At 39.9% G+C, this 14,025-nt stretch overlaps 1 protein-coding gene across 3 annotated transcripts in view; it reads left to right on the forward strand.

Moving 5' to 3' along the window:
* Positions 1–12,104, forward strand: part of C1H9orf85 (chromosome 1 C9orf85 homolog) — a 35,808-nt gene extending 23,704 nt beyond the window's left edge. For 2 of the 3 annotated variants that reach the window (XM_075828072.1, XM_075828076.1), the window contains 2 exons: positions 7,751–7,864; positions 11,605–12,104. In XM_075828072.1, coding sequence (XP_075684187.1) covers positions 7,751–7,864; positions 11,605–11,788 — 298 coding nt within the window. In that variant the 3' untranslated portion in view covers positions 11,789–12,104. Of the gene's footprint in view, positions 1–7,750; positions 7,865–11,604 lie in introns of those variants that run through there. The other variant, XR_012847855.1, reaches the window with a different exon arrangement.
* The last annotated feature ends 1,921 nt before the right edge of the window (positions 12,105–14,025 follow it).

Below are 14,025 nucleotides of genomic sequence, written 5' to 3' on the forward strand. Positions count from 1 at the left end.
ACTGGGCGATTTTGATTTGGTTGTGATGTGCTCTTGTTTAACCCCTTAATGACCGGCCTTTTTGCGTGTTCATGACCAAGGATTATTTTTTGTTTTTTCACTGTCGCATTCCAAGGGTCATAACTTTTTTTTTTTTTATTCCGTCGACATAGCCGTATAAGGGCTTGTTTTTTGGGGGACGAGTTTAAGTTTTCAATTTCACCATTTTTGGATATGTATAATATATTGGTTACTTTTTATTAACTTTATTTTAGAAAATTAAAAATAAACCGGTATTCTAGCATTGTTTTTCACTATGTAGCGTAACTAACATGTTACCTTTATGCTGTGTCGGCTCGATTTTTATTTTTATTTTTTTCTGTCAGCGTAGCCATATGTAGGCTTGTTTTTTGCGGGACAAGGTGTAGTTTTCATTGGTACTGTTTTGGGGTACGTGGGACTTATTGATTAACTTTTTTACGTGGGGAATGGGAGAAAAAATAATTTTGCTATTTAATTTTTTTGGACGCCGTTCACCCTGCGGATTAATTAGTTTAGCTTTATTCTTCGAGTCCTTACGATCGCGGCAATACCATATATGTGTATATGTTTTATTGTTTGTTTTTTTTTTACTTTTACTGTAATCTTTGTTTTATTTTTTTATCCCACTAGGGGACTTTACTTTGCGATCTTTTGATCGCAGATATTATACTTGTATTATAATAGTGTAAAACTGACAGGCAAGCTATTAGGCCATGCCTCTGGCAGTTGCTGAAGGCAGACCAAGGGGGCCTTTGTTAGGCCCCCGGCTGCCATGCAAACCCATCAGCGCCCTGCGATCTTGTCGCATGTGTGCCGATGTGGTGACAGAGGGAGGGAGCTCCCTCTGTCAAACACATTAGGTGCTGTGGTCGCTAATGACCGTGGCATCTAATGGGATAAACTGCGAGAATCGGAGAACTCTCGAATTGCCACAGGAGCCTGGCTGTGTATAACAGCGTGGTACTGCTGCTGATCTTGTGGGTACAGTAGCAGTACCCACGAGATCAGAATGACTGGAACCGGGAGGTTCGCTGTCTGGGCCTTCTGACACTCACTCCACTGTTGCTGATCAGCGGTGCATCGCTGCTGATTTAGGCTATTAACCCCCTTAAATGCGGCGATCGTTTGCGTTCGCACATAGGTGGGGGGAGGCCGATGGTTGTCATGGCAACCGGGTATGCCATCTACGGAAGCCTATGAGGACCAGCTGGTCCTCATAGGCTTACTGTCAGAGTGACTGTCACGTCACAATGACAGTTGGAATACATTACACTGCGTAGGTACTGTAATGTGTTCTAGCAGCGATCAGAGCTGCAGGTAAAAAAAAAAAAGTGAAACGAGTACCCGTGTAGGAGGCTATGGTAAGACTCCCATTGAAATCCCTACTCTGGATTTCCAGCCCTGGAGCCGTTACCGTACTCACAAAAAACATACTGACTCTAGCTTGTACCCAAACGTGGCATACACGTAAACATATACGTACCTTACATCAGATTCCTTCTCCACTAATGACAATTAGAGACCTGATACTTTCCCAAACTACACATCCATCGGACTGCCCGGTCTTACCGAAAGCGGCTTTACAAAGCCCCTATGACTCCATCCTTGTGGACGGAGCGATCCCCACTTATCAAGAGCAAAAAAAGACTGCCCGGATTTTACTAAACTTGCCTATCAACACCTCGAACAGAGTTATTTAACCCCTTAATTACTGTCTGGCAGTGCATGTCCTTAGTCTACATCGACGTATTTTGGCGTCGCTGTAGAAGAGGCTGATGAGCGCTCCTGTGAGCGCTCATCCTCTAAGTAGGAGCTGTAACTTACAGCTCCTTATCTTAGAGAAGCCTGCTGAACACAGCTTGGGTCGGAAAACATGCCAATCCCCGCTGTTTAACCATTTGATCGCCGCAGTCCGTGACCGCGGCAAGATCAAAGGGAACTCCCCGCTTTGATCTCGTCCTCGGAAACCCGGTGACGTGATCAAACACCGGGGAATCCCTCTGCAGTCAGCCCTGGGGACCTACAAAGGACCCCAGGGCTGTCTGTTCAGTTTGCCTGCTGTTAGGGAAGCACATAGTGTGCCCTAACAGCAGCCTGTGTCATAGTGACACCGTGTAATGTATTAGAATACAGGAGTATGCTAATAACTTACAAGTAAAAAATGAAGTTATAAATAAAGTTATCCCTTAATGGGATTAAAAAAAACAAAACCTAAATTAAGTCATTATTTTGCATAAAATATATTTTATTGCCCCTACACTAAAAAACAAAAAAACCTACACATATTGGGTATCTAAACGACCGTAATAACATGAATTAATCGAATGTGTTGTTAAACGTGAACGGTCTAAAAACCTAAAGCTATATACATATGGTATCGCCGTAATCGTATCAACCCGGAGAATAAAGCAAAATGTAAGTTAAATTCTTAAGGCATTCACGGTGTGCTTTAAAACGCCAAAATCGATGTTTGTGTCACCTTGGCTGTAAAGAAAATGTAACGAAAAATTATCAAAAAGTTGTATGTACCAATAAAAACGACAGCTTGTTTCGCCAAAAATAAGCCCGCACCCCGCTCAATCGACCGAAAAATAAAGTTCTGCCTCTCAAAATTTGGTGATAAAAAAACTATTTTTTTTTTTATTTATTTTTTATCAACAAATCGTTTTTTCTTTGTAAAAGTAGTAAAACATAAAAAAAAAACGATAAATTTGGTATCGCCGTAATCCTATTGAAATGGCGATTAAAGTTATCGCACTTAAAAAAAAAAAAAAAAAAAAAAAAAAAAAAAAAATTAAACCCAAAAAACAATGGAGGAATCAAGTTTTTTCTCAATTTCAGCCCGTAAATAAAAAAAAATTCTCTTTCCCGGTACATTATATGGTAGTATAAATAGTGTACATAGAAACTACAACTCCTCCCACAAAAAAATAAGCCCTCTCACCGCTCTACTGATGGAAAAATAAAGTTATGGCAATTTAAATGGCGGGGAGTGAAAAACGAAAAAGCAAAATAAGGATCAGTCCTGAAAGGCTTAATTTCTAATAAAAAAACATTTATGACCACATGTGGGGTATTGCCATACTCTGGAGAAATTGCTTTACAAATATTGGGCGGCTTTTTCTCCCTTTATCCCTTGTAAAAATGAAAAAAACGTAACATGTTAGTGGACAAAAATGTTGATATTCATTTTCACGGCCTAATTCCACTAAATTCTGCCAAAAAACCTGTGTGCTCAAAATGCTAACTATATATCTAGAATAATTCCTTGAGGGTTGTAGTTTCCAAAATTGGTTCACTTTTGGGAGATTTCCACTGTTTTGGTCCCTCCAGGCCATTGCAAACATGACACCGCAAGACATTTCAGCAAAATCTGCGCTCCAAATGTCGCCCCGAAGAGGTCAAAATGTTAACTATACCCCTAGATAAATTCCATGAGGTAGTTTCCAAAATGGGGTAAATTTTGGAGGGGTTTCCACTGTTTTGGACCCACGAGAACTCTTTAAACCTGACATGGTGCACAAAATATATATAAAAAAAAAAAGGAGGAACCAAAATCCTCTAGGTGCTCCTTTGCTTCTGAGGCCTGTGCTTCAGTCCATTATCACACTAGGGCCACATGTGGGATATTTCTAAAAACGGCAGAATCTGGGCAATAAATATTTAGTTGCCTTTTTTTGGTAAAATCTTGTGTTTTACAGAATTTTTTTTTATTCCGAATGAATTTCGGCAAAAAAATTTAATTCTATAAAGTCTCTTATTATAGGGAAAAAAATGAAACCGTTAAAAAACAGTACACATATTTGGTATCACCGCGTCCGTAACGACCCAATCTATAAAACTATAATGTTATTTTTACCGCATGGTAAAAACAATGCCAGAATCACAATTTTTTGGTCACCACCCCTCCCAAAATATAGAATTAAAAAGTGATCAAAAAGTCGCATGTACCCGGAAATAGTACCAATAAAAACTACAACCCGTCCCGCAAAAAACAAGCCCTTACACCGCTTTTTTTACTGAAAAATAAAAAAGTTACGGCTCTCAGAATATGGTGACACAGAAAATAAATTATTTTATAAAGAAGAGATTTTATTGTGCAAACGCTGCAAAACATATAAAAACTATATACATATGGTATCACCGTAATCGTACCGACCCGCAGAATAAAGTAAAATTGTCATTTATAGCGCATTATGAACGCCGTAAGAAATAAAGAATTTAAACCGCCAAAATCACTGTTTTTGGCCACAAAAGCTCTAAATAAAATGTAATAAAGTGATCAAAAATTTGCATCTAACAAAAAATGTTACCAATAAAAACTACAGCTCGTCCTGCCAAAAATAAGCCCTCACACCGCTCAATTCATGGAAAAATAAAAAAGTTATGGCGTTTGGAAGGCGGGGAGTGAAAAACTAAAATGGGAAAGCAAAAAAGGATCAGTCCTGCAAAGGTTAATTAATTTCTATTAAAAAAATAAATTATTACCACATGTGGGGTATTGTCGTACTCTGGAGAGATTGCGTTACAAATTTAGGGCGACTTTTTCTCCTTTATCCCTTGTGAAAATGAAAAAATTCAACAGTTTAGTGGACAAAAATGTTTATATTCATTTTCACGGCCTAATTCTACTAAATTCTGCAAAAGACCTGTGTGGTATAAATGCTTACTATACCCCTAGAAATATTGCCTGAGGGGTCTAATTTCCAAAATGGGGTCACTTTTGGGGTGTTTCCACTATTTTGTTCCCTCCAGGGCGTTGCAATCGCGACATGGCACTAAAAACCAATCCAGCAAAATCTGTGCTCCAAAATCCAAATGGCGCTCCCTCCCTTCTGAGCGCTTCCGTGGGTCCAAACAGCAGTTTATTACCACGTATGGGGTATTTCCGTAATCGGGAGAAGATGCTTAACAAATGTTGGGGTGAATTTTCTTCTTTATTCCTTGTAAATATTAAAAATGTCTGTTATTTCAGAAAAAAGTAGATTTTAATTTTCACAGACTAACTCCAATAAATATAGCAAAATACCTGTGGGGTCAAAGTCCTAACTATACCCCTAGATAAATTCCTTGAGGGGTGTAGTTTCCAAAATGGGGTCACTTTTGGGGAGTTTCCACTGTTTTGGCACCACAAGACCTCTTCAAACTCGACATGGTGCCTAAAATATAATCTAAAAATAAGCAGGCCCCAAAATCCGCTAGGTGCTCCTTTGCTTCTGAGGCCGGTGTTTCGGTCCATTACCGAACTAGGGCCACATGTGGGATATTCCTAAAAACTGCAGGACCTGGGCAATAAATATTGAGTTGTATTTCTCTGGTAAAACCTTCTGTGTTATACAATTATTTTTTTTATTACAAATGAATTTCGGCAAAAAAAAGAGAAATTTGTACATTTCCCCTCTACTTTGCTTTATTTCCAGTGAAACACCTAAAGGGTTAAAATACTTTCTAAATGCTGTTTTGAATACTTTGAGGGGTGCAGATTTTTAAAATGGGGTAATTTATTGGGGTATTATAATATATAAGGCCCTCAAAACCACTTCAGAACTGAACTGGCCGCTGTAAAAATCGCCTTTTGAAATTTTCTTGAAAATGTGAGAAATTGCTGCTAAAGTTCTAAGCCTTGTAACGTCCTATAAAAATAAAAGGATGTTCAAAAAATGATGCAAATATAAAGTAGACATATGGGAAATGTTAACTAGTGACTATTTTGTGTGGTATTACTATCGGTTTTACAAGCAGATACATTTAAATTTAGAAAAATGCACATTTTTGTGTTTTTCACAAATAAATATTGAATTTATCGACCAAATTTTTCCACTATCATAAAGTACAATATGTCACGAGAAAACACTCTCAGAATCGCTTGGATAGGTAAAAGCATTCCGGAGTTATTACCACATAAAGTGACACATGTCAGATTTGAAAAAATCGGCTGTGTCCACAAGGCCAAAACAGGCTCAGTCCTAAAGGGGTTAAGAGAGCTGTTCATAAACAAATGCCATCAAGTAAGTCACGGTAATTGCGGTGTGGAATCCAGCCTCCAGGTACAGTTAAGGCCCTCCTGACCACCACTTGCTAAGTGAGCAACTTCTATTCAAACTATTTAAGGTTTTATAGAAGATGGTTAGTTTCAGATCTGTCTGACGTTCTCTTTATAGTAAGACGTCAGTAAAAATCAAATCAATTTTAATCTCTCTATTGTTTAGAGCATTAGTGTCATCTCTAATTTTAAACGTTTTTTTTCATTCTGCGTGCGTTCTATAATTAGACTGTCATCTGGCACTGTAAGATTGTGAATCAAAGTATTGGCCTTTTAAAGATTTAATATCCAGCAATTCTTTCAAAATCTCCTATTTTTACTTTTGTCCTGTCTTCTATTACTTTGACAGTGGGAAATGTTGTCAATTTGTTCTATAATTCATCTCTTCATCTCATAAGCCTGATGTGAATATTATTAGCACTGGTTCATGCTTCTTCATAAGCTTTAATGTGCTTATTATGATGGAACTATGCGAATATAGTTTAATGAGATTATGGTGATGGAGCTATGCTAATGAACAGAACTGTTGGCTGAGAATCTGAGATAGGGACAGGTGTTTTCCCATCTTGGACATTTATCCACAGGATATGCCATAAAAGTCCAATAGATGCAGGTTCCACCTCTGGGACCTGCACCTATCTCTATAACGGGGCCCCCTAAACCCCGTTTTATCTTACTCTGCTCTGCTGCCTCCCAGTTAGGTGGTCGGAAATTACGGAAACAAGCGAGAGCTCGCTGAGCTACGCAGTTTCCGTAACTCGCATAGAAGTGAATGGGAGTTACTGAAACATCATATCACGGCGAGTTACGCGACTTCCGGAACTCGGTAGCTCGGTGTTCTGCGAGGTCATTCACTTCTATGGGAGTTACGGAAACCGAGTTGCTCAGTGAGCTCAACTGTTTCCGTAACTCCCGACCACTTAACCATGATGTGGCCGGGAGGCTGCGGGAGCCGAGTAAGTTAGAAAGGAGTTTAGGGGGCTCCGTTCTAGAGATAGGTGCGGGTCCCAGAGGTAGGACATGCATCTTTTGGACTTTGACCATAAATGTGAATGATGGGAAAACCCCTTTAAGAAGACCTGTCAGGGCACCTATGCTACCTTATTTGAGGACCGCATAGGATGGGGGAGGGGCTGACTGGTTGTTTTTGGCAATTAATCTACTTTTTCCTTTGCACCTGTTTTCGTATTTTTTTATTAATTTAATTAGTACTTTAGAACAAAAACCAAGTAAAGGCTACGCCGATTTTAGAGGGGGGGAATCTATTACTCGTTCTACGACTATTTTTTTGTCGTGGAGAAGGTGCAAATTGCACAAAAGTCGCAATTTGTACCAAAAAATTATACTTTTGTGCCACTCGCTCAACTTGGAAAAAAAAATGGGTGTGGAAGGAGCAGGACCGCCAGCGGCCTGACAAATTTACTATAACTTACACCAGAAGCTGGCGTAAATTCTAGCGCAAATCAATGTGTGGATTGGACTTTCTGGTGCACAAACTGACAGATTAATTGGGTACATCTATCGACAAAGCGTTTTAGATTGACTGGCTATGAAACACCAGTCTTAATAAATTCCCCCTAGAGAGTGAGCATGTGAGTTTGGCTTCCCTGCTCAGGTTGTATTACTTGAATGTAAAATGTATTAACGATTTATGCATTACTGTGTTCCTGTTTTGTGTTTGTTTAGTGTGAAATGCCTGCAAAAGACCGTGAAGGATTCTTATCATATCATATGCAAACCGTGTGCCCTTCAGCTCGAACTTTGTGCCAAGTGTGGAAAAAAAGAAGTCATTGTTCAGCCGTAAGTAGTGTATAGAAATGAAATGGAATGACTAACTGGTAGTGCAGAACTAGGCTATCCAAAAGGAGGAAGGAAAGGAGTTAAAGGCTATGTACACCTTTTGAAATCTTTTCTAAAAAAAAAATATCCATCAGTGTGTTTTGTGCAACTTTGTAAATACATTTTATTTGAAAACATTTTTTTACTATTTGAGATACAGCTTCTATATATCCTGGATACATAGAAGCTGAATCCATCAGGTCTGCAGGACTGACCGGTTCAGTGTCAGCGGGTCCTGTGTATCTCTGACATGCAGGATCCACCTGTTATCTATCACATCTATGTTATGAACTTAGATGTGATCGGTAACAGCTCGATCCTACGTGACCCGCTGACACTGAACCAGTCCGTGCCGCTGACCTGGTTGATACAGGTTTCAGCGCTAGTACGGCTGCTCTGCATACAGGATACAAAGCAGCTGTATCTCAAAAAGTATTTAATATTTTCATTAAAAAAAACTATTTCAATAGGCGCACATAGCCTTTAAACTCCGTCTTGAGATAAGAAAACTCAAGTTTCCGTACATATTTTTAGAGAATATTCTAACCGTAATTCTCCAATGCTCTGTTTTTAAGATGCAGAAAACAACCTCAGTGCTACAAAATTTTGAAATTCCTGCGGATGTCCTACACCTCCAACTAAGGGGCCGTTGACATATGTCCGGCGTCCGCTTCAGTTTACCTCCGGCATGTTGAAGAAAAGCCGGAGGCAAACTGATGCTAGAACGGATCTCATAGATTTCTATGGGATCTGTTCTGGCACGAAGGGACATCAGTTGTGGCGCCGGACCTACCTGGGAGCCGGATCTAAAAACATTACCTGCAGCGTTTTTGGTTCCGGCTCCCAGGGAGGTCCGGCGCTGTATCGTATCTATTTTAATGGTGGCCGGATGCTGCCACATCCACGTTCCGGCATCCGGCGTTCCGCCACGTTCCGTCAGCGTCATACACTCCTCTGTACAACGCCCACTTGGTCTAAAGTAAAAACACGCCCACTTGGCCATTAAGCAACTCATTAGCATAAATCTAATATCGCTAATAAAGTGGTGAAAATAGATTGTTTTATTAAATAAAAAGCATTACTGTCATCTACATTATAGCGCCGATCTCCTTATGTAGGAGATACGGCACTTATAATGTGGTGACAGAGCCTCTTTAATAATTAAATATATTGTTGGACCTCTGTTTTTATAATCCAGAGCAAAATTCCGTGCCACTAGAGGGAGACTTCTGCATGCTGTTTATAAATTTAACTCCATAAAACTGCATGCAGTAAGCTCCCCCTAGTGGTGGTTACATGCAGCCAGCATGTAATCTTCTAAATCTGTCTATGCAGGGCATTTGGAGCTCTTTAGCAAAAAGACAAAGTTCCAACTGCTCTAAAAAATATATTAAGAAATGAATCCCCACAGAATTTTGGACCAAAAAATAAGTGGTGTTAAAAGGTGGCGATCCTTAACAATTATTGACCATTTTAACCACCGTAGTAGTATAGCAGGTGAGGCTCTTTATGACAGTGTGCCCTCTGCCTGGCATTGCTGTTTGGCAAATAATAACAATATCCATCCAGAACAGATTCCTTTGTTGAGCAAAGAAAAACTCATGCAAACAAAAATAAGACTGTAAAGGTTAAGACATAACTAAACAACTGTAGAAAAGTAAGACAAATCCAACTTCTGCTAGAGTTCTATACTTCATATTTGTTCCCTACCCCTTTTACTCTCATACAAGTAAAACTTACCCAACATTATATGCGCTGTTCTAATACTTGGCTGGTATCCATGACTGTACATGGATGAATGGCACAATGTAAGGTAATGGTTTCCCTGGCAGCCAAGCAAATTGGACTGTAGAAACATTACAGAGAGGAGGACACTGGCAGATGGAAATGGAACCTTAAAGGAACAGTGTCATCACAAATTTATTTTTCATATGTTAAAGATGTTAGTGCTTTATTAAAAACGTTTATATTTATTTGTGTGTTTGTGTTTTACTTTTTCTTATTTTTACACTTTTTCTTCCCTATGGGGGCTGCCATTTTTTGTTCCATTTCTGTGTGTGTCGATTAACGACACATACAGACATGGAATACGGCAGCCACAGTCCCATAGGGACTGCGAACGGCTCCCGTCCCATTCACTTGTGTGTACGGCGTCTGTGTGGGAACTGCGCATGCGCCGCTCCCACACAGTCCAATTTGAAATTGGCGCCGTCCGGCGCCATTTTCCTGTGGACCGGAAGTCGCGGCTGGACAGTAAGATTACTACTTCCGGTCGCGGCTTCCGGACTTGTGCACTTGGACCAGCGGCAGCGGACGGGCCGGAGGGAGCCGCGGCGGCAGGAGCAGGTAAGAGATTTCAATGTATGTTCGTGCTTGTGTACGTTTACTACTGTATGTTAACCTTCTACACTGTGTGTTAGCTCAAAAAATGGCGACACACAGTGTAGGAGGTTAGACCGTTCAAACCCCTCGTTTATCCCGGCACTAGCCAGGATAAAGGAGGGGGGGATGCTGAGAGCTCACTAGAGCGAGGGCTTTTTACCCAATTTTGCAGCAGAAAAGCTATGTGGTTGCTTTACCACATGCAATGCTGCAATTTTGGGAATGGCTCCATCTAGTGACCAGAAATGGTAAATACTATAAATTTGAATCCAATTGAATCCAATTTATAATATTTCCTGACTCGTGAAAAAAATTAAAAAAATTTGAACAATGTTTAATCACCTACACACTAAATGTTTAATTAAAAAAAACAAAAAACATGTTTTTCTGGCGACAATATTCCTTTAATTCTAAATGTATAATTGAACCAAGAACAAAATCTCCTTCCTGCTGGTTCCTGCTCTGTTTTTGGAGTAAGCACCAGCATTTATTTCATTTTGCTTTGGCATTCTTTTCAATACAGTATCATTAGAGCCCCATGACGGAAAGGTGAGGCTGCTGCTTCAAAATCTTGCGTCAAAGTGGACCTCCCATCAAGTTCCTGACGGTCTTCCTGAATATATTTTATCTTCTATATAGTGCATAATTCACTGAATGGAAAGACCGTAAAGTAAAAAATGCAGCTCCGAGATTGCAGGGGCATGTAGGAAAGTATCCGGCATGCTTAAAGGGGTTGTCTCATGAAGACTACCCCTCTCCATATGCCCTTTTAAGACCTGGCCCGCCAATGCATTACACGGATGACCATTTCTATAAATGGCCAGCATGTAATGCTATATTTCCTCTCCAGTGGCCAATGCAGAGGAAAAGTATTGTGTTATCGCAGGGTGGAGCTTACAATCTAACTTCTCTATCACAGAGCCACACACTCGCACTAAGGGACAATTTCATAGAAAGCCGCTTAATATATCTGTATGTTTTTGGAGAGTGCAGAAAAAAACCCTTTCAAACACCGGGAGATCATGCAAGCTGCACTCAGATTTTGTCCTGGCAGATTTGGGACTGTTGATTGGGTGCCATGTCATACTATATTTTGCAGGCTAATTGTATGACCAACTATGGCTTCCCCTGGGTGTCACAGCTGATCACTGGGGATTTTTGCCGCTAGACCCACAGTAATGCGTTTACCTCTGGCTGCTTTTAGAAAAGTGGTTGACCAGTTGTGACATCTTCCTTACTGAATATCATTTTGTTATTTTGAAATGTAACATATTGACTGAAGTATCTTTTTATCGCTTTTTTTTTTCTTTTTATTCTAGAATTGCTAAAGAACAACAGACTGACCCATCGTCACCTAATGTAGGCGATGATGCCACTTTTGATGCAGAAGACGATGATTTAGATTTCCATATAGATTTAGAGTCTAGTGAAGAGGATGATGGTGACCTTACTAAGGATGTGCATAGAGCCCAGTGTAAAAAAACTGCAGTGATCGGCAGCTAACATTGGAGGAGATCCTTATAATGAGGACTGCACGCTGATCTATCTATAATGTATTGCCCATGAATGAACCATTTAGCAGCGGACTCTTTACATTCTATGCCAGCAGGAGAGGGGCCTTTTACTTTTTCAGACTTTTCACATGTATTTGAGTAACTAAACATTACAGTCCACATGGAATGTCGGAGACGAATCTTTGCACATCATGTGCATAGTGGGGGTTGTACCTTTTTTTTTTTTTTTTTCAGGGTTTATCTAATACATTATTTTAGAAAATGATGAATTGAATAATAAAGGGTTGTTCAATGCTTTACTATTACTTGAAGCTCCATTAGCATATTTCTGTAACTGTGCAGTCATCATCGCAAGAAACTGATTAGGCACCCAATTGTTAAAGCCTTGAATTTAATCCAAGACTTGATGGCCACTACAGTGAATCGTCCAATAAGGCTGGGTTCACACAGAGCAAATAGATGTTACCTGTGAGTGTAATTGAGCACGTTAGTATTTATATATTCTACATCGCACGCAGCATCCGTGAATGCTCCTGCAGCTTACCATCACCGGAAAAGGCACACGTGAAAATATAACGTTTTGCTGCATCTTTTTGGTCATGTTACGTTCGTAGAGCTTGGCATAAGGGATTTATGTGGTGAAGATTTCAAGGCTTTTTTTTTTTTAATTTTTATTCATGTGATATTTCTACAAAATAAAACTAGACAGCTGCCTTTGTAGGATAAGTATTTAGTAATATAGTAAAGAAGAAAAAAAAAAGTCCTTATTTCCACACATCCAGCAATAACGGCTCCAGCCAGATAGTAAGCATTCCTAAAGCTGTACCTCATGTTAATAGAGAGGCCACCAGGTTAAAGAACCAGACGACTGACCAGAGAGGTCCAATACATTTTCTGTTCATATTTAATTTTGGGCTTTATTTCTAAAGGGTCTCTACATTTCTGCAAGTCTTATATACGTTTCTATGGCTGTTCAATAATCCCGAAAATTTCCCTTCCTGGTTTTCTTTTGTTTGTTTTTTTTTTCCCACCACTATTTCAACCATTGATCTTAATGATCAAATAAAAAAACTGATCATAAGGAGACTGATGCAAACATTCACGTTGACATCAGTTTGAGTCTCATAGACAAAATCGGGTCAGTTCACACGATGCGTAAATACTGCGGATTTTCCGCAATGGAATTTGTTGCGGAAAATCCACAGCATGATACAGTAGCAGCAAAGTGGATGAGAGAATAAAACCTCATCCACACACTGTGTAAATAGTGAGCGTAAAAACTACTCAGAAATTGACACGCGGTGCTGAGTTTTATTCTGCAGCATGTCAATTGTATTTGCATATACGCTGCTTATTGCGTGGTTTCCCCATTGAATTCAATGGGGAGGTAATACCCACAACAAATAGCAGTTGTTGCATTTAAAATAAATCTTATACTTAACTCAAAAGTGTTTCTTCCTCCAGGCCGGCCTCTTGGGATGACAATTCATCTCATGTGACCACTGCAGCCAATCACAGGCTGTAGCGAGGGTAACATGGGATGAATCTTCCCAGGCGGCTGGCCTGGATGATGTCAGAGGGCTGGCTTCCTGGGCCAATCACAGGCTGCATCGGTCTCCTGGGATAAAACATCATCCCAGGAGGGATGCTCAGCAGTTTTACGCAGGGGACGTTCCGGGCGAAAAACTGCACCACATTTTGGTGTGTTTTTTTGCCTGGAATGCCCTCCGGGACGGATACTGCAGCCTGGTATTATTCCGTGGCCCGGTGTTTGGGGATCACTGAATTGTAGAGGAACACTACATTTTACGCTGAATAGGTGCTTCATTAGAGACTATCTTTAACCACCAGTTTAAAGGGGTTCTACACTAAAGGAAATTGTTAGGAAATGATGTTGTGATAAAAACTTTGCTAAACCCAGGACAGGGACTTTTTGTTGAACAGGTGGATGTGTGCTATACCGTCACAAATGTTTCACCGTTGGTAATTGTTATAATGGAATTGAACACCATGACATTGATGTGAAAACGACGCTTTACATAGTCCCAGGATGACATCACTTTGAGAAAAAGGGACAATGTTATGAGATTGTTTTGACCGGGTAATGCCAACGATGATCGTTCAGGATTTAAGACCAACTTAAAAGGACAAAATTGATAATAAAAGTTTAATAACAATTTTATTACTAAACTATTTTCAATTTCATTGTGTCTCTTGGGCCACCTG

Source organism: Rhinoderma darwinii, chromosome 1, assembly GCF_050947455.1.
Source record: "Rhinoderma darwinii isolate aRhiDar2 chromosome 1, aRhiDar2.hap1, whole genome shotgun sequence".
NCBI lineage: Eukaryota > Metazoa > Chordata > Amphibia > Anura > Rhinodermatidae > Rhinoderma > Rhinoderma darwinii.